Consider the following 20908-nt stretch of genomic DNA (forward strand, 5'->3'; position numbering starts at 1 on the left):
CACTTTGTTATTACAAGGTCATCTGTTTGAAATCCCAGTCTCAGAGGCAATTCAAAGCTTTTCCTTCCTTTGTCCCCAGCCACCAGGCTTATGGGACTTGGAGAGTGGTGGGTATGTGTGTGCGTTACCCCGCACGGGGGGCTGGCAGCAGGGGTGCTGGTTCTTTCCTGGTGTCCTGAGTCTAGTATCTTAGAGTATTTGGGGTTCCATGGTCTTCTCCTGGGATACTTCCCCCCTCCATCTTTTTAAAATGAAATGTTTTATTTTTAAGAAATTGTGGTAAAATATACAGAACATAAAATCTACCGTCTTATCCATTTTTAAGTGCACAGCTCAGTGGCGTTAAGTACATTTACACTGTCGTGCAACCACCACTACTGACCATCTCCAGAACTTCTTTATCATCCCAGGGTAAATCCCCCTCATTTTAAAATGATAGCTGTATTGAGACATGATTCACATAACATACAATTCACCCATTTAAAGTGTACACGTTAGTGGTTTTGAGTCCAGTCGCAGGGTTGTACAACTAGTATTACAATCAAGTTGAAAACATTCCATCAGCCAAAAGGACATTCCCTTCCGTGAAACACCTCAACCCCATCCTCCGCGACCAGCCCCGCCCCTTAGCCAACCACTGATCTATGTTCTGTCTCTGGATTTGCCTGTTCTGGACGGTCCCTATAAATGGAATCACACACCACGTGGCCTTCTGTGTCTGGCTTTTTTCACTTAGCATAATGGCTTCAATGTCCGGCTATGTGGTAGCAGGTGTCAGGGCTTCATTCCTCCCTCTCCATTCTTAAGGTGTAGCCTCTCTGGTGTAGGGGCTGAGAGAATCAGGGCTCAGCAGGCAACAGCTCCGTGTTACCACCCACGGCCGGGCTCCTCTCTGTGGATTGATGCTGCTGGCGGCCCAGCCAGTGCCCTCAGCGTGGCAGGTGTCTGAGTGCTGGCTCACCGCCTTGCACGTGTGTGCGTTCCTCGTGGGTCCTGAGGGGTCAGTCCCTCCCCTCTCTGATTGTCAGTTTCCTCATTTGTCAAATACCTTTCTGAATTTATTTTACTCCCATTTTACAGATGGCCCAGAGAGGGGAGGCGAGGCAGTGGCACCCAGGCCCCCAACACCTAGCCCAGGGCTCTTTCCTCTACCCCTGGCCGTTGTCCTCTCAGGAGTCTGGGCCGGGCCAGTCCCAGGGGACTCACAGTGGGCAGTGGATGCGAGGCCCAGCTTTCTGAAGATGAGCGGCACTGGGGTTCTCACGATAGTCGTGCTGGGGGTACCGCAGCCTGAGCCACCTCCCCTCTCTGCACCCATCTCTGGGCCTGCCTGGGAGCTGACTCTGATTGTCCTGGGGCCCCATCGATGTGTGCAGACGTTCCCCACAGACGCCAGGCTCCAGCAGTGCCACAGCGTTCCCAAGGGGCTCCTACCCAGATCCCTGCACCCCATACACCACGCGGCGGGATCTGGGGCCCAGCACGGCAGTGGCGGTGCAGTTTGGGCTGTGTCTGGGCTCGCTGGGCCTCTCGTGCCCACTCCTGGGCAGGGCTCTGCCTCCAGGCCTCAGGGCCTGGGAAGACAGAGACCTGATGGTCCTTAATCCAATCTCAGATGCAGATTCACATCCTTGAGCCCCAGCCCAAGGCTTAACCTTGACTCAGGTTCCAGGCTAAGATCCCAAACTGTCCCTAGACTGAGACTTGCCCCCAGCTCCATTCCAAGCCCTGATCACAGTCCCAGACTGAGCCCTGCCCCTGGTTCCAGGCTGAGCCCTTACCAAAGATTAAGCTCTAAACCGAGCCCCCAATCAACTTGACTCTGGTCGGAAATTCAATCAGGAGCCAGCTCTAATTTCAGTCCTGACCTCAGTCCGTGGCTGAACTGTGACCATGGCCACAGACTGATCTCTACTTTCCAAACAACAAACTAACCCTTGACCTGAAATGTAACCCAAGTGGGAGACCAGGAGCCCATCACAGGGCAGAATTTGTGCTGGACCTAGAAGGAAAGTTAGTGCTTCACTGGGCAGAGCTGTGGGGACTATGTTCACGGAGGCTTGGAGGGGGAGAGTGGAGAAGGAAGTGGCATCTCAAAGAGGAGAAGCGAGTGGCCGGGGGAGTACTGCTGTCCAAATGGGGAGAGGGTGGAAGGACTCCAGACTCAGAATCCATAGCTGTGGTTCTAAGCTAGGCTCCCTCATCTATTGCAACCTTATTTGGGAGGAAGCGCTGGCCTCTCTGTTGTTGCTTCTTCATCTTAAAATGGATCCACCTGGGCTTCTCCGGTGGCGCAGTGGTTAAGAACCCGCCTGCCAATGCAGGGGACAGGGGTTCGAGCCCTGGTCCGGGAAGATCCCACATGCCATGGAGCAACTAAGCCCGTGAGCCACAACTACTGAGCCTGCGCGCCACAACTACTGAAGCCCACGTGCCTAGAGCCCGTGCTCCGCAACAAGAGAAGCCACCACAATGAGAAGCCCACACACCACAAAGAAGAGTAGCCCCTGCTCACCACAACTAGAGAAAGCCCGCGCGCAGCAACCGACCCAATGCAACCAAAAATGAATAATAAATTAATTAATTAATTATTTTTTAAATCATTAAAAAAAAGGATCCACCTGCTTTCCTCTTGGGTCATGTAGCTCCCTGAGAGTGTAGTCAAGATATCTTGCCCTTAGTTCTTCTTACATACGGACCCTTTGCCTGGACCACTCCTCTTTCCTTGCCCACTCCTGCATCCCCAAAGCGAAATGCCCCTTCCTCTAGGCAGCCTTCCTGAAGTGCTTTGTGGTAGACAGAACATGAGCCCTGATCACCCTTCAGTGAAAGATTTGGTGCCCTGGGTCTGGCGCGCTGTCTGCAGGCAGCCTTCACATTTCAGCGGTCACCCGCTTCAGGGCTGCCCACATCCAGTGACTGATGAGGGACTGATGGCAGGAGGAGAATCAAAGACCTCCTTGCAGCCATCTCTGACCAACTCCAGACAACTCCCTTCCTGCCCCTCCCTTCCTGCCCCTCCCTTCCTCAGGTGTTGATCTCAGAACCCTCCCCGCTAAGCACCTACATGCTGACCTCCATCTCAGATTCTGCCTCCAGAGAACCCAGCCTGTGACACCCCCAGGCCAAGTCCTAAATTACACCCATGGCACTTGGTCACCTCCTTTAGAACACTTATGAGAATGTAGAGTCCTTCCTTTTTCCTGTCTCCTTGTACTGGAATTGTCACGCAGAGGGCATGGACACAGCAGTAGCAGCACACGGTGCATATGGAGATCGCAGGGGGAAAGCTCAGAGGCAGAGACGTAGTAGGGTCTGCAGTGCCCTGAGCTCTCATCATCCCCCTCCTGGGTTCTCAGCACGGCAGGCACGTCCTCCACAGGGCCAGTGCTGCTGCAGAGGGGCCTGCCCCAGCAGGTGACGCAACCGTCACCAAGAGAAAGGACCCACTCCGGACTGTTGGCCAAAGAGGTAAGAGGGAATGCGTAATTGCTCTAAGTAACAAGAAATACAACAAGGGATGTCTGGGTGTTAGTGACACTAGGGAGTATGCTTGCCAAGGCCCAGGGCTGCACCCCAAGGACGCGGAAGAGTCTTGAAGAGTGTCAGCAGGCAGGAACACGGATACGCACCAAAGCTGGGGTTGGCTGTTGCCTGCAGACGAGGCTGGTGCAGCCCAGCCAGCTCTCTGCTAAGCTACCAGAAGTGGGAAGAAAATGAGCCTCCAAGGCTCTTCAGACTTGTCTCTCATCAAAAATGTATGCTTGGTGAGGGTAGGAGCTGAGTCTGTCTTGTTCCCTGCTCAATAAATTGGATGTGTGTTATGGATGAATAAATAAATAGATCAAGAGATCAGGGATGGAAAAGCAATTTACACTTCTGAAGCATTATGCGAGACAGGGGATAACTGGGGAGAAAGGCTTCTTCTAGAAGTTATTCCTTAGGAGAGGCCAAAAAAATAAAGTCTATTAATAGATTCAATTAATAAACGTCAGCCAAGGTAAAGGTTAACAGGAAGCACCTCCGCAAATGTTGGCGGTCTCTCAGGCAGGGCTCGGGGTTGGCTGGCATGCAGGCAAAGAAGGCATCCTCCCTCCTGTTTGCTCAGAGCACGGTCTCAGCCCTGGGGGAGCCTCATCCCTACATCCTGAGTGGGGGCCACAGCCCAGATGCTTCCTGGAAGCTCACCCCACTCCAGCCACGCTGGCCCCTTCTGTGTTCCGTAAACACACCAAGCCTGTTTGTACCTCGGGGTCTTCCCCCTTGCTGTTCCTATTGTCCCTCTTCCCCTCACTTCCTTCAGGTTTCTGTGCAAACATCACCTCCTCAGAGAGGCATTTTCTGACCCCAATCTAAAATAGCAGCCTCTGTCCCCATCACTGCCCATCTTTAAAAGAAAATTCGGGCTTCCCTGGTGGCGCAGTGGTTGAGAGTCCGCCTGCCGATGCAGGGGACACGGGTTCGTGCCCCAGTCCGGGAAGATCCCACATGCCGCGGAGCGGCTGGGCCCGTGAGCCATGGCCGCTGAGCCTGCGCGTCCGGAGCCTGTGCTCCGCAACGGGAGAGGCCGCAACAGTGAGAGGCCCGCGTACCGCAAAAAAAAAAAAAAAGGAAACCCTTTGTAAACTATCCTAACTTGTGTCATATACACAAACTAACAGTAAAACTAAACCTAATGAAAGCGAAATAATGTTCCATGTCACCACCTGCTAAGGTTCTGATTCCGAAGTCTACCTTCTCCTGTTAAAAAAAAGAGATTAACATGTCGGCAAGGTGCTAAAGATGAGATAGCACTAAACGGGACTTTCTCCTTGACTAGATCATCAGAAAGATTCAAAGAGGATTCAAAGGAAATATTAATATCTTTCTTACTGTGTGAGGCAGTGTTACTTCAGCTGTATCTGGATTTCTTCTAAGATTATTTCATAATGACATAAAATAATCTTAAACATGACCAGTGGTACGATTTCCACAGCGACTCGCTATAAACCTTTCAGATGTCTTTGAGTGAACAGAAGTAGGGTATGGAAGACAAAATGGGGTAGATGGCCAAGAAAACTGAAAAAGCCAATCAATCAAATTGTATCCCTTCACTCCATTACATTGTAAAACCTATCCATCCTTCCATCTCACCACCTGGACATCCACCAGCCTGCCCATACGCCCACCCACCTTTTTGCTTATCTGCTTGCCCACCCACAAATCCATTTACTTACCCATTGTTCACCTGCTTCCCCATATACCTGAGTATCTTCTCACCTGCCAAATACATGCACTCATTCCCTCCATACAACTGCTCTCCTAAACATTGCCCATCCACTCCCCTGTCTACCTATCTACCTATTATCCATCCATCCATCCATCCATCCATCCATCCTTCCATCCATCCCATACATTACATTCCACACTTAGCGTCTTGACCCCTAATTCTCCTGTTCCTTCTAAAATAGAAACTGTGGCTATGACCCCTTTAGCTGAGTTCTGATTTGGGTGTTAATTGCCTATTACAAGCTTCAGTCCTCCCTGAGCTTCCCTTTGGGTTGTCCCCAAATGGAATCTCTGAAAATCACCTTATTCTTGCTGCCCTTGACCTCTTCCCTTCATACACTCCTCCTCACCAGGGGTCTTATTTTCCTATAACCATACCAGGGCAGAGTCCTAGATTGTCAAAGATGAAAGGGAAGGTAGAGACCACTGAGCCCAAAGCTTTCAGTTTCTAGATGGGAAAGCAGAGTGGGCAGGTCACAGGATGAGCCAGTCACAGTATTAGGAACCTTTTTATTTCTCAAGATAAATCCTCCGGTGCCTATAAACTACTCCTGCATTTCTAAAATGTCAGGGCTCAAAGCAACCTTAGACATCATCTCTGAGTGGTTTTCCAGATGGGCCTCACAGGGTGGGTGTTTTGAGTGGTCTAGTCTCCAATTCCCTACAGCCCTACTTAACTAGAGGATGGGAGTATGTGGGATATTTTTTGAACAAAGAGTTTTGCTGCTAAGAGGAAAAAAATGTTTAAACTCTTTGTTCTCAACCAGTGCCCTCATTTTATGGACAAGGAAGTAGGTTCAGAGAGGAGAAGGTTCCTGCTCAAGGTCACACATCAGGTAAGTTGAAGAGCAAGTGTGCTAATCCAGGTTTCTTGGCCTTGTCTTTTTCCTTTGCTGAGCATCTGCTGGCTTTAGAGGGACCTGAGTTATGGCAGCCAGGGAAGAAGGAATGCTATTCTTCTAGCCCAGGAATTCCTAGGGAGGGCCAATGATCCCAATCACTACTTACGGACTGAGGACATATATTTTAAAAATTAACTGTGGTCCTCTGGATTCCTTGGCTCCCTTCACTGGGAACTGGATGCCAAGAGGAGGCAAGCAGGGGCACCAGTTTTACTCCCAACCTCTCTTTTATGATGACCCCCTCTCCTCAGCAGCATCTCTTTGCTCTACAAAATTCTGCCTGTTAAGCTTATGGGCACAGAGCACACTTTGTCCACTGTGACTGTGGACTTTGCCACTGAAACTGATAATCCCTCTTGGGAGAGACACGAGATGTTCTCCTCCCCTGACGCACAGTGTGCGCTGCTCTCCGCTCCCTAGTGGATGGCGGCAGTGTCAGGGCTCTGTGGACACCTCTGGCTCGGTGGTATTTGAAATGCCACCTATCGACGTTCTCTAGGAGGGGGGCCAAGCTCCACAGCGCCGACCTTGTCCTGAGACCCTCCACCTGCGCCTCCTGTCACTCTCAGAGTTTTCTGGGCTCGTCAACATTTGCTGAAGTGTCATCCTTGCTTATTTGCAGGTCAGCTTTAAGCCCTGCCCCTGGCCTTTTAACACAGGTAAACTCTCTTTGCATAACATAATCATCTGTTAAGAGCAGGCTCTGGAATCAGGCCACCTGAGTGCAAATTCCAGCTGCATTGCTTACTGGTTATGTGCTCTTTGGCAAATTACTTAATCTCTCTGGGCCTCAGTTTCCTCATCTGTAAAAATGGAGAGATAAAATAATAGGAAGATACTTGGGCTGGGCTCTGAGGAAGAGGGGGGAGAAGGGGAGAGGGAAAAGAATTGTGGGCAGAAGGGAACAGCATGTACAAAGGCCCTGTGGAAAGAGGAAACAGAGCACTTTACCTGGGACTGAAAGAAGACCCAGGACCATGGAGACGCCCTAGCTTGGCTTACTCAGCATCTTTCGTAGTGTGCCTTCCTGTACTAGACAGACCTAGAAGCTAGACTTCTGAAGCCAAGCATACAGATGCGATTTAGGTTCTGTTAACCATGGACGTTAACACAGGAAGGCTGAGGTCATACTTTTCTGATTTTCAGTCAAGCGGAGTTCTGGGTTGTTTTTTTTCTGCGGCTGCTGTTGCAGAGGGTTCAGGGTCTAGCCCCTTGTTCGTGATTGCAGAAGAAGAGCTGGGGGCACCCCTCCTGCTGGCAGGGATCAGGGCAGAGTATAGTCCTGCAGCCAGCAGTGGTGGTGGCAGCAACCAGATTCCCAGCTTCCCAGTCGTGACAGAGGCTGCAGTGTTACTCTGGGGATCTCAGCCTAGGACCAACCTCTCCAGCCCTCCCAGCAGTGTGTGAGCACTGTTTCCCCGTATTACATTCCTTTCTGCTTAAATGGACTGCGGTGGTTTCTGTGATCTGAAGCTGAGCTGGACTGTGGTGGACAAAAGAAGGCCACACATTCTTCCCATCAAGGAATGGAGCTCGTTTCCCCTCCCCTCGGCCTGCGCTGGCTTGTGACTTCTTCACCAAAAGAAAGTGGTGGAAGTGATACTCTATCAATTCCAGGCCAAGCCTTGAAGTTAAGAGGGGGAGGTTTTTGCTTTTTAACCTGTGGAAAGTTCACTCTTGAGAGACGCTCTCCGAATCCAGCTGGCACGCAGTAAGAATCCCACGCCACGTGGAAAGGCCCCGTGTGGCCTCTATTTGACAGTTCTAGTTGAACTCTCAGGCAACAGCCAGCATCACCCACCAGACACGTGAGTGATCACCTTGGAAGCCCAGCCCGGTCATGCCTGCAGATGGTTCCAGACCCAGAAGAACCACACAGCTGAGCCTAGTCAAACCCAGGAATCACGAGAGAACTAAGATTTGGGGTGATTTGGGGGGCAGCAATAGACAACCCAAATACTGACGTGTACAGGCAGATGGAGTAGGAGGAAGTGGGATGAAGCTGGAGAAGCTTATGTGGAGCCTGGTAAGCCACGGTTAGGAGTTTTGTTACTATTCTAAAAGCAGTGGGAAACTGCGGAAAGATTTTAGGTAGAAAGGTGACACTATGGCATTTCCCTTTCAAAGGCATCACCTTGCCTGCTGTGTGGGGAACAGACTGGAGGGGGAGCCAGAGAGGTGAGCCAGCCTGGAGATAAATGCAGGTGTTGAGGCAAGAGCTGAAGGTGGTTTGGACGGGAGAGTGGGGTGGGGCTGGGGGTTAATGATTGAAAGGGAGCAAAGTGGATGATCAGTGGTATTTAGGAGATAAAATTATAATGACTTGGGGAGTGCTGGTAATCTATGTGGGCTTTACCTAACTAGTTCCTTCTATTCTCTGTGCCCCATACCTCTACAGAGTCGACAGTGGAGAGAGCAAGGACTCAGGTATCAGACACATTAATCCCAGTTTACTACTTAGCTGCTGTGTTACCTTGGGCAAGTCACCTAACTTCTCTGGACTGCAGTTTTCCTCAAACAGGGGCCATATGAAGCATGATCACAGTAGGTCCACTTGTTTACTGAACAGTGCCTGGCACATAGCAGGCACACAATAAATCTTTGTTGGATGAATTTAGTGGGTTGGAATGAATGAGCTACAAAGAAGAAATGACCTTATTTTTCTCCTCCTCCTGAAAACGTCTGTCAAGGAGGGCTTTCCCTTCCTGCATGTCTCCGAGCCAAAGCTGAAAAGAAAGCTCCTGGAGCAGGACCTGGAGGAGGCCACTGTCTGGCTGGATGGAGAAAGGGGAGGCACAGAGAGAGCAGGGGCCGGGAAGTTGACAGGAACAGGCTAAAGGGTATGTGTTTGGGGCCACGTCCTGTCCTCTCGGGCCTCAGGGCCCTCATCTTAGCCTGGGTGGTTGAAGCAGATGTTCTGCCCACCAGCCATTCCTGCTCCAGGCCCCTTGCTCATTCTTTCTAACTCTGCATGGCAGCCTGGCCTTTCTGCTGTCCCTTGCAGAGTCCTCCTCCTGGGAGAGACCGCTTCTGCTGGGTTTCTGTGTCCGCCACCCTCCCCCAACACGGACACCTGGGGCCTGGCCCCAAGCGGGCTGTGCCTGCCCATGCGAGGGACGGCCTCTCTCCCCCCAGTCCTCAGGCCCTCAGGAGCGGTAACTGGGTGCAGGGGAAGACAAGGCAGAGAAGGGGCCCACTCTCCTGTTTTGAGCCCCTCCCGCCCTTGGCCGCTGTAGGTAATCACCGAGCCTTTTGGAGGTTCTGTAGTATAAGTTGGGTTACCTCTAGCTTTCTCTGTTGGCAGTTTAGGGTTCAGGGTTCTTGGTTGCCCTAAGTTACAACCCACTGATCTGCTTTTCGGCCTTCCAAATTTTGTTAATGTTATCTCCTCTTCTGGGCTAATTATCCTTGTGGTTTTATGCCTTAAAAAAAAAAAATCCCTTTTGCCTTCATGTTAGTGGAGGGTCAGGAGGGAGTGGAGTTAGTGTGTGTGCTCGATCTGTCTTATTTAGCCAGAATTCATAGTCAGTCTAATTTAATCTTCACAACAATACCAAGGGGCCGCATTATTATTCTCATTCTCAGAGGCTCGGAGAAGAAGTCCACAGAACTAATAAGTGGTGGAACCTGGTGCCACCCACAGCCCTCGGTCTCCAACACTCTTCACCTCACACAGCTCTCCTGGCAGTGCTCAGAGAAGGCTGTGTCCTCCTCACTTCCACAGAAGTTGGCATCGTATGTGGTCAAAGCTCAGTTTGCCGGAAGGACGCCGTGGGGTGATCATACCTTCCTCCATCTGAACGTGTCCTCTGACCATGCCTTCTGTAGGAGCCGAGGCGTTGTAAGAGTGGTAAATGCAATTAAGAATGGGAATGACCTTAATGTCCAACAGCAGTGGATTGGGTAAACAAATTTTGGTCTCCCCGTTTAAAATATCCTATCTGGCTGTCAGAATGATAAGGCAGAAGAATATTTAACTTCATGGAAAAATGCTCCTGACGTATTGGGACATTGAAGAAGTACACTTTCTTTCTTTCTTTTTCTTTTTCTTTTTTTGTGGTACGCGGGCCTCTCACTGTTGCGGCCTCTCCCGTTGCGGAGCACAGGCTCTGGACGCGCAAGCTCAGCGGCCATGGCTCACGGGCCCAGCCGCTCCGCGGCATGTGGGATCTTCCCGGACCGGGGCACGAACCCGTGTCCCCTGCATCGGCAGGCGGACTCTCAACCACTGCGCCACCAGGGAAGCCCGAAGAAGTACACTTTCTAAGCAGTGGGTGCTGTGTAGCAACAATAACACATACATAATAACAAATTAATGAAAGAGGAACTAACCTTTACCTGAGAGCCTTGATCCTTGAGTACAGGTCCCACGCCAACATCCAAAGTTAAAAGGGATCCTGTCTACCCCAGGGTATGAAATGCAATTCACCCTCTCCCACCCTTACCCCTACTCTGCCCCCAGCACCCCATAATTCCTCATGACCTTGAAGTCTACAGTTCATATCCTGTGGAGGGAAAGTGCATCGGCTGCTCCCCTACCCTCACCTCCACCTGGGGTTTTGTGAATCGACTCCTGGAATACTGTGGGTGTTGAGAACATTCTAAATAATCATAGTTTTTTTCTTTACTTTTACCTGGGCCACTGGAAAGCTCCCGCCCTCTTTTTCTTGGAGGAAGAGTAGGGCTGAGTGATTAGCTAAAGGGTGGGAAATGACAGCCATTTGTTATCCTGGAAGAAGAAGTCCCCCCACTGCAGGCGAAATGAGGAAAAATAGAACTCAAATCTAGCCACAACCTATGTTATGAGACACTGGATTTCCTTTTCTAAAGATCCTCTGAGATGGGATAAAGATTTACGTATTCAGCCACCTTAGAATAGTGTGCGTCAGCGTGAGGGTCATCAGCCATCATCGCTGTGCTGTCCGGTCCAGTAGCTACTAGCCACACGGGGCTTGTGGCACGCTCGAAACGTGGCTAGTCTGGATTGAGATGTGCTATAAATGTAAAATACACACTGGATCAGGAAGACCTGGCATGAAAAAAAAAAAAATGTAGCCGATCTCATTCCTGGTTTTTAAAATAATAGTCGAAATGATAATATTTTGGCTATATTGGATTAAATAAAATATATTATTAAATTTAATTTAACCTTAAACATTTCCTTAAGTTAAAAACTTTTTTAAAGCCCTGTGGTCTCAGTGCCTCAACACAGCACCTATTAATTTCTCAGGTAAGCTCCGTGCCAGTGCAGCCAAAGCAGATGTGCAGAAGGTCCTGCTCGTCATGGTCACGCAGGGACTCTGGCTGAGGGAGCAGCTGCCATCTAGATCACTGTCAGTCACCTTGCCAGAGGGAAAGCCAGAGCTCTGGAGGATATGGCCCTGGCAATTAAATGTTCTGGCCTAGAAGTGACACCCGTTGTTTCTGCTCACAGCTCATTGGCTGGACCCAGTCACATGGCTCTACTTAACCACAAGGGGGCAGGGCGATCCTACCCTGTGCCCCAAAGGCAGAGATCCAGAAATACTTGGTGGACATGACTAGCTTGGTTTCTATCGGCTTTTTAAAATTTCTTTAGAATATATAGAATTGAATAATAGTAAAAAGTAGAGTGGAATAAAATAGGAAATATCAGAGGGCATCACAAAATTTTAAAGTTATGATTGAGGCTCAATAAATATTTGTGAGATGGTGAAAATTCTTTCTGAAAAGGGATCATAGCCACAACGAACATGTCTTTCTTGCTTTATCACTAACAAAGTGTTTGCCCACTGGTTATCTCATGTGGGGTATTATGGGCCCCCTTTATGGATGACGAAACTGGCTCAGAGAGGTGAGTGATCTGCCCGGGTCACGCCGTCAAATGGCAGAGCTGGGACTTGGGACTAGTAAGATACTAATGCAACTCCCTCATCAAACCCCAAACTTTTTTCTCTTTCATTTATCAACCCCGATAACTTGCTATTCTTTACTTCTTTTAATAATACTAACATTTAACATATACTGAGTTTAATACTATTATCATTGCTATTTTATAGCCGAGGAAACTGAGGCTCAAACAGATGAGATGACCACCCAAGGTTACACAGCCCCTGGTAAGCTCGGCAGGACTTGGGTTCATAGGCAGGTCTATGAGAGTCAAGGCTGTAGTTGTAATGCTCTTTTGCCACTCTGGCTTTTTGAGCTGGTTCTGGAAATCACTTGAATGGCATAATGGATAAGTTTTGAGGGAACGTCCCATGATTGTTTGGTTCACGTGGTTCCAGCAACTCCTGCCTATTACCTTGGGCCCTTCTTACATTCCTAATCCCAGAGGGGCAGAGAGTTTGAGATCCTGCATAGAATCTGGAGCCTCAATAATCCACGGACATTAAGAAACACACACACACGCGCACACTAAACAAAAGATAAAGACTCCCTGATATTAGTAAGTGGAACCGGATGACTAAGTTATGCCAGGGTTACATTTTAAAGATCCTGTTTCATTTCTAGCTTTATGGGGCTTGATGTAAGCTTTTGGAAATGTACTTTTATGAGATTCAAAGATAGTTATTCTACATGTCCTTTAAAAGTGCCCATACCATAAATAATAATAACTAATATTTAGTTCCTGCTATATGCCAGGCACTGTGCTAAGACATTAACGTGGATTATTTCATTTAACCCTCAATGACATCAGTGAGGTAAATGTAACCCAGGACTGTGGAAGTGAGAAGAAACCTTGTGATACGCGTGGATGTGGCCTTAGCTGGGATTCTCGAGTACTGATGAGATCCAGCCTCTGCTCTGCCTCTAACTGCAAATTACTTACGGGCACTTTGATCCTTAGATTTCACATCTGCAACATTCTACCTTTGAGCTGGATGATCTAGAAACTCCTGGAGAGGAGGGGCTTATCTGAGCAGTGCTTAGCGCAAGAGGACTGCATAAACAGCACTATTATGACAATCCAGATAGAGACCATATTTTCTGAAATGAAAATCGGTGTGTACAGTCTGGCAAATGAAAGCCCTCATAGAGACCATGAACAGAGTATTTGAAATTGGAACTTCCCTGGAAACCCTGAGTTACAAAGTTTCAGTCTGGTTGCTAGCTTGTTTGCCACTGGGAAATGAAGCAGCACTAATTCTTATCTTATAACATTGGTTCGCACTTATCCACTGCTCATGGTGCACCAGACTCTGTGCTAAGACATTTACAACGGTTGGCTCCTGTAGTGCTCACAACCACCCTATGTGATCATCTCCATTTCACAGATGAGGAAGTTGGGGCTTTAAGAGATGAGCAATTTTCCCAGGGTCTCGCTACTGGTAGGAGATGGAGTCCAGACTGGCACTCTGACTCCAGGGTCCTCATTCTTACCACCCTGCTTCCCCTTCTCCAGCGTACTGAGGACTTAGCTTTGGAAGGTAGATCAAGAACAAGTCCAACCCAGGCCCTGCTCACATGGAAGATGAGCAGAACATACGCTTCGGGCTCTTTGCAGCCAGTTATCTCATGTATTCCTCCCGTCATCTTTCTGAGGTATGCATTACTATTGACCCCATTTGACAGATGGAGAACTTGAGGCTCAGAGAGTTCAGACAAGTTGCCCAAGATGAACTAGCCAATGTGTGGCAAAGCCGAGATTCAAACCCAGGCCTCTCTGACTTCAAAGCCTTGGCTTTAAGCCATGGTTTCTCACCCTTGGCACAGCTGACATTTGGGGCTGGACAGTTGGGAAGGGGGGACTGTCCTGTTCACTAGAAAATGTCTGATAGCATCCTTGACTTCTATCCACTAGATGCCAGTAGAACACTCCTCCCCCAACTGTGACAACCACAATTATCTCCAGACGTTGTCAAATGTTCCCTGGGTGCAAAATTGCTCCCCGCTGAGAACTCTTGCTTCCGGCTGGCTGACTGGGCCACCTCAGGACTGGGGACTCAGGCAAAGTGTTGAAAAGAAACTTTCATGATCTTCTTTTAAGAGACTGAGAGCAGGTGTTCTGGCTCTGTGATCCTGAAATTAGCCACCCCCTGCACAGCAAGGTACCGACCGGGACCTGCAGCCTGCTGGAGAGAGTCAGGGACACCCGCGGGAACTTTTGTCTCTAGACCGGCCTGGTGTGCTCTCACCCAGCAGGCCCCGTCATCCATGTCTCTCTTGCCCAGGCTGAATTTGTCTGGAGGCCTTTAAGGAAGCTGCCCGATGATCGTCTCTTGGCTCAGTTTAGCTTTATCTCTAGTTTTTGATTTTAAATGGAACTAATGACCATTTGAGATTCAGATTCCGCACCAACTGCCCAGAACCTTCTCAATGAGCAGACTGGAAGCCCCGTACAGCCTAATTCACGGCTCGCACCTCAACAAATGCCCCTGGCAAGTTAGACACCTGGAATCCTTGCAGACATCTCCCTCTCTATCAACGTGGAATCTCAAGCCATCACCAAGTCCTCTCAGTTTGGGATTCTAAGCATGATTTGGATCCTGAGGTCTTGTGCATCTCCCATCTCCCCAATCCAAGCCACCATAGGCTACTGCAATATCCTCTGAAAGGCACCCCACATCATTCACTCCTGCCTTCCGGTCTGTTTTCACACGGTAGCTATAGTAGCCTTTTAAAAATGTTAATCTGAATCCACCCACCCACCTACCCCTTCACGCACATCCCTACTCCTGTCCTAAGTCATTCAGTGATGCGTCCTGTCTTTCCCCTTCACTCTCTCTACTCCAGACATACTGGCTTGTCTGTTCTCAAAAGTACCATATTCTCTCCACTGCAGGGTTTTTGCATATGCTGTCCCCTCAGCCTGGGTGTTCTCACAATCCCTCTTTGCTTAGGTAACTACACTCATCCTTAGAGGATGTCTTCCCTGACCGCTTCTCACTCAACCCGAGTCTAGATCCATATCCATCGTTACATGTTCTTAGAGCAGCATCTCTCTCTTTCCTCACTTTTATCTCAGCTTGCAGAGTTATTTGGGGGTTGTTTATTTGTTTAGACTCCTCTTCCCCATAAGACTGTAAGCTCCACAATGGGAACAACGTGTCTATTTTTGCTCGTCATTGCATCATCAAAGCATAGTATATTGCCTGGAATACAGCAGGTGCTCTTTACATACTTATTGAATGGCTGAATGAGCTCATATAATCCTCCCAACAAACCTGTGAAAATTCTGCCTGAGTCCAGTGCTCTTTCCCTGCTCTGACTTCCTATAGCACCTGCTCTCTTGGCATTATATGATGGGGAGCAATAGACGCTGAAAGACATGAAGGGCTCTGGAGCCTGACCAACTGGATTCAAATCCCCCCTCTGCCACTTCCCAGCTGTGTGACATTGGGTAAGAGCCTTAACATCTCTGTGCTTTAGTTTCCTCTTCTATAAAATGCCAGTAATAATAGTACCTGTCTCATGGGATGGTTGTAAGGATTAAATAAGTGAGCTTCTACGAATTCTGTTATAAGGGTTTGGCACATAGTGTGTGCCCCATTAATCTTAGTTACTATTTGTATTATTAACAGAAAGAGCATTGATTCTGGGATTAGATGAGTCTGGTTTTCTCTCATATTTGCAAATTATTCCCTGGGTGGACAAGTCACGTCACACCCCTGAGCCTGAGTTTCCTCATCTGTTAAGTTGGGATCTCAAAGCCTACTTCAGAGAAGGCCATCGTGAGAGTAGATAGGATGAGAACAAAGCACTCAGCACAGTGCCCAGTGCATGGTAGTTCCCTTCCTGATGGGTTGAATTGGTCCCCGTTGCCTCTTAGACAAGAAGCTCCCTGAAGTTAGGCTTCACATCTGCCTTATTCAGGGCTGTTTTCCCCAGCCCCTCTGTACCTGGCACATAGTAGGTGTTCAACAAGTAGTTCTTTACTGAGTGAATGAATCAATACTGACAGGGACCATGCTTTGCTCATCTTTGACCAACCCGAGACTAGTGCAATACCTAGTATCTAATTTCAATAAATGTTTGTTGACAGAATAGATTTTTAAAATGCTATTCATTTCTGTTCCCAGTCCCACTTAAGTGTCTGAACTGAACTGAGAAAGATACTTGTCAACTTATCCTGAATCTCTCTAGCCTTAGTATTTTTATTTGTAAAGTGAGGCTATTAATAATATCTACCTCATAAGAGTGCTCTGAAAAGTAAATGAAGCAATATGTGTTCAGCACATTGAAAATGTTGGTTCATTATTATTCCCTTCCCTGAGCCTTGGTTTCCTCATCTGTGAAATGGACATCCACTCCCACATTTATTCATTCATTACTCAACAAACACAGTACCCATATGTGAGGTATTGTAGTTAAGACCTAGGGCAATTAGAGAAGTGAACGAGCCATGGTCCCTGCCATGAGGATCTAAGTTTGCTGTGGGACAGTATATGAATAATAAAAATCCAGTGAGAGAAGAGCCATAATGTGTGTGAAGTCTATGGGGGTTAGGCGTATGGGGGTGGGATGGGAGCTCCAGAGTTTCAGTGAGCTTGCTAGGGAGATTATAAAAGGTTATGGTATCACCAGCTTGGTGTAATTACCAACATGACATCAGTTTGAAATAGAGTTGTCCCCTCTGGGCTCTGGTTTTTGTAGGCTGAATCTGTGGAATCCTGATGCAGCCTCACTTTCTACCCTGGCTCACCAGCAATCCAGAGACTGGTCTAGGTGTCACAATCACAGTGAGGATCCAGTTCAAACAGATACAGCCTTCTGAGACTCTGCCTTGCCTTCCTCCCCTTCTCCTGGGTCCTCCCTTCTCAGGGGACTGAACAGTGACTCCCCTACACTCTCCATGTGGAATGATGTGCGGTGCCTCCAATGCCTGCTGAGTTCCTGCCTAGTTCTCCAAAGACAAGCCTCCCCCTTCCCAAGGTGGGTTCCGGAAGGGAGATTCTTGGGCGTTGGAGATTGGAAGAAGCCAGACCAGGTCTCTGGGCTCCTGCACCCAAGTGGACCACATGCTTGTCTCTGATGTTCACAGCTGGTTTCAGGGAACTGAGTGCCGCCAATCAAACTCAGGAGAGACTGAAACATTTAAATTAGAATTTTACATTTAAGCCAGGTGTGCTTGTGGGGTTGGGAGGGACGAGTCATCACCAGTGACCAAAATATTTGCACCTGTTACCCAGAGCTATCTTTTATTCTCAATTGAAAGAAATTTACATGCCAAGGGTATTTAAACATCAGGGGAGGGTCTGCTGTCAGTGGCCTGGCCAGAGGCAGAAGGATGTCTGAGTCCCAACGGCCAAGGGTAACAGGCCTCAGGGAATAAGCAAGATTTACGAGAGCCCGTCTGGGCCGCTGCTTCTGTCGGAAAGGCCTCCCTGCAGTATTTTCTGTCTCATCAATGCTGCATTTCATTTTAAATTGCAGCTGAAAGCAGATATTTTCCCTCTTGCCTATTACACCTCTTAATTTGTCTCTCCCTCTGCTGTTATTTGTCTCTATAAAGTGTTTTGCATGAAAGACCCACACAGCACAATGTTTCTTTGCCTTGGGTTTAATAGGAGGGGAAGGCACAGAGACACTTGAGTCTGAGGAGGAAAGTGTGAGGGCCTTGAGGTCGAGACACATCTGTGTCTGGGAATATACGCCTGGCAGTGTGTACGTGTGTTTGGACCTATCTGTTGTGTGAGTGTCTGTGGGTATGTGTGTACATGTCAATATTTGTACTAATATGTATTACATGTGCTTTGGTGTAATCACTTATACTTAAATTAAGTGCTTTGGTATAATCACATACCTAAATTAAGTGTATGTTTGTGTGCAGGTACACACCCACATGCAGTCTCTGAGTGCATCTGGAGCTACGCATGGAAGCACACATGTGCACATAAACACGCAGGCATCTGGGTACGCATGTCACATGCTGTGTGTGGTCTTCTACACACACGACCAAGGTTCCTTCCCCTTCCTTGCACTCAAACCACTGTGCTTAGCATCCCTCCCTGCCCCACCCAGGGGCCCAGGCCTGGTTTGGGGCCCGTAGGCAAAGGAAGGCAGAGCTGTGGTCTGCGGGGGGTGCAGTGGAAACACTGCCTTAGCCAGGCCCAGCCCGTCCTCACAGCGTGCCACAGCAGCACCACCGCGGCTCCCGCGGAAGCTCTCGGGGCCCCTGGGCAGGCCCCCGCCCCCTGCCAATCCTGGACTGGCACTGAGGGGTGAGTGAGGTTACCGAACGACCGCCAGAGCCCTCCAGACAAGCTGGATCTCCTGCCCCCTCTAGGGGACCAACAACCGGAGCGGCGAGGGTTGGGGGTACGGGGGACGTCTCGGTCGCTCCCAGTCCAGCGAATGCTGGGCACTAACCAATGGACGACTGCGGCCCAACGGGGATCCCTCCGAGGCAGCCAATGACCTCGCTCCTCTCTCCACCCCCGCCAACCCCGCGCAGCTGGACCATTGGTGCTGGCGGGATGGGGGGGAGTGTGCGCGGCGCTGGCCCTTCGAGGGAGGGGGCGTGGCTTGGAGTCCCAGCTCCTCTCCCCACCCGCGCTTTGGCCCCCGCACTCCCTACCCCAGCCGCGAGGCCATTGGCCTGGCTACGGCGCCGCGGCGGAGGTGGACCACGGGGCGCGCAGTGGGCGTGGCCCGAGGGCGTGGCCCGGCGGGAGGCGGGGCCGCGGGTGCTGTCTCAGTGAAAACCCGAGCTGCCGCGGCAGCCGCGGGGGCGTTCGGGTGGTGTGCGCGCCTGTGGGGCGCAGGCTCGGCAGCGGCGGCGGCGCGGCGGCTCAGTCTACGGCGGCAGCGGCCCGTCTGGAGCGGCCGCGGTGAGGACGCCAGCTGCGGCTGGGGAGGCGCAGCCGGGACTGCGCGCTCCGCGGAGCCGGCGGGGACCGGGAACAGGTGATCCCAGCAGGAACCCGGAGCCCTACCGAGTTGGCTGGGCGGGAGCCCGCACTCCCGGGCGCAGCTGCAGCCGCCCCGCCGCGGCTGGTCGCGAAAGGCGCCGGGCTCCAGACAGGGGGCCCGGCATCCCTCCGCTCCCGGGGGCCCGGGAAGACCCTGCTCCGCAAGCTCAGAAGTGCCTGCCCTCTCTCCCCGGCGCCCGCTCTGCGGCGGAGCAAAGTTGTAGACGTGTCCCTATAGCCAAGCCCCGGCACTGTCGCGACCCGGCCGGGCCGGCGCGCTCTCGGAGCGCAGCTGACACGCCGGCCCCGCCGCCACCTCTCCCCCGGAGCCGACCCCCTCTGGAAACTGCTTCTGAGGCTAAAACTTTGGGCCGAGGGGCTGAGGGCGGCTCGGAACGGGGACGAGGCCTGCGTGCGCCCCTCCGCGCCGACAGCCTGGGCGCCGCGGACGGCATGTGACGGCCCCGGCGGCCGCCGCAGCGCGGGAAAGCGCGGGCCCCGCGGGCTCCGGCCGCTGCGAGGAGGGGCCGCGCGGCGGCCGGAGGGAAGGCTGCGGCGCGCGGTCGACCCCTGCGGGCCCGGGCCCCGAGCCGTACCGCCTCGCTCGCCCGGGCCCCGCCGAGGCTGCTGCTCCCCCGTCCCGGCGCGGGAGGACTCGCTCCAAACTCCCTGAACTTCAGGAGCAGCCCCCGCAGGGCGAAACTCTCAGGGGCCCCCACCCCGGGCGGCGCCCTTCGACGACCTCCCCTCGCCGAGCCCCCTGCTGACAAGTGCCTGGACTCCCAGGGCCTCAGGGGCCCGGCTGGATCTGACTGTCCCCAGCCCCGTGTCCGGCAACGATGCTCATGAGGAAAGTGCCCGGCTTCGTCCCGGCCTCCCCGTGGGGGCTGCGGCTGCCGCAGAAGTTCCTCTTCCTTCTCTTCCTCTCCGGCCTCGTCACCCTGTGCTTTGGGGCCCTGTTCTTGCTGCCCAACTCCTCTCGCCTCAAGCGCCTCTTCCTGGCCCCCCGGACCCAGCAGCCCGGCCTGGAGGCAGTGGCGCAAGTCGCCGGCCACCCCCTGACCCGCGAGCAGGAGTCGCCTCCGAACCCGGCCCCCGCGGCTCCAGCCCCGGGTGAGGACGACCCCAGGAGCCAAGCCAGTCCCCGCCGCAGGAAAGGGTGGCTGCGGCGCACCCGCCCCACCGGGCCGCGGGAGGAGGCCACAGCGGCCCGGGGCAGCAGCGCCACGGCCCTCAGACCGCAGGAGGGGAGCATCTCCTCTAGCTTTGACTTCAACGCCTTCCGAAGCCGCCTCCGCCACCCGGTCCTGGGCACTAGGGCCGACAAGAGTAAGGAGCCCCAGAGCCTAGTTCAAAGCCAGCGGGAGAAAATCAAGGAGGTAAGGACTCTTCTCCCCGCACAAAAGAAAAAACCCTCTTGTGCTTCCATCCATTTCCCCTGGGCCCAGTCACTCCCGGGCTCCCTGGTCTACTCTAGGTCCTCCAGGCACACTCTATACCCTCCTCCCTCCTCCCAAACTTCCCACCTTCACTCTTGCCTGTACAGTTTTCCACTACCGGGTTCAGTTAATCATCCGCACCCCCGATGGTAGCTGAACCACTGGACCAACTTTCCCCCACCCCCAGACTCTGGTCTTTCCAGTCCAGTCCTCAGCCCAGGTGGGGCCTGCTCCCTCCCTTTGTGGAGATGTTAATAAGATTTTTGTGGAGTTGCTAGTTAGGCTTATTAATGGACACCCTTTCTGTTTGAAGGGGCCAAGAGCCATGTTGTTTCTCACTGTGCGTCTTTAAATTGTGACATCTCCCAACCCCCTTTAGGATCTACTACCTGGAAAGCCAGGATTTGGGGGGTATTTGGTGACCTGCAAGTATTTTGCAGTCTAGCCAGCAACCTACAAGCCAGAG

The 20908-nt window shown here is 51.4% G+C and overlaps 1 protein-coding gene across 2 annotated transcripts in view; it reads left to right on the top strand.

The window, feature by feature from the left end:
• Positions 1-18625: 18625 nt before the first annotated feature.
• Positions 18626-20908, top strand: part of MAN1C1 (mannosidase alpha class 1C member 1) — a 132189-nt gene continuing 129906 nt past the window's right edge. For both annotated transcript variants that reach the window (XM_079933553.1, XM_079933552.1), the window contains exon 1: positions 18626-20382. In XM_079933553.1, coding sequence (XP_079789679.1) covers positions 19843-20382 — 540 coding nt within the window. In that variant the 5' untranslated portion in view covers positions 18626-19842. The remainder of the gene's footprint in view (positions 20383-20908) is intronic.

The sequence above is a fragment of the Stenella coeruleoalba genome, assembly GCF_951394435.1.
Source record: "Stenella coeruleoalba genome assembly, chromosome: 1".
Classification (NCBI taxonomy): domain Eukaryota; kingdom Metazoa; phylum Chordata; class Mammalia; order Artiodactyla; family Delphinidae; genus Stenella; species Stenella coeruleoalba.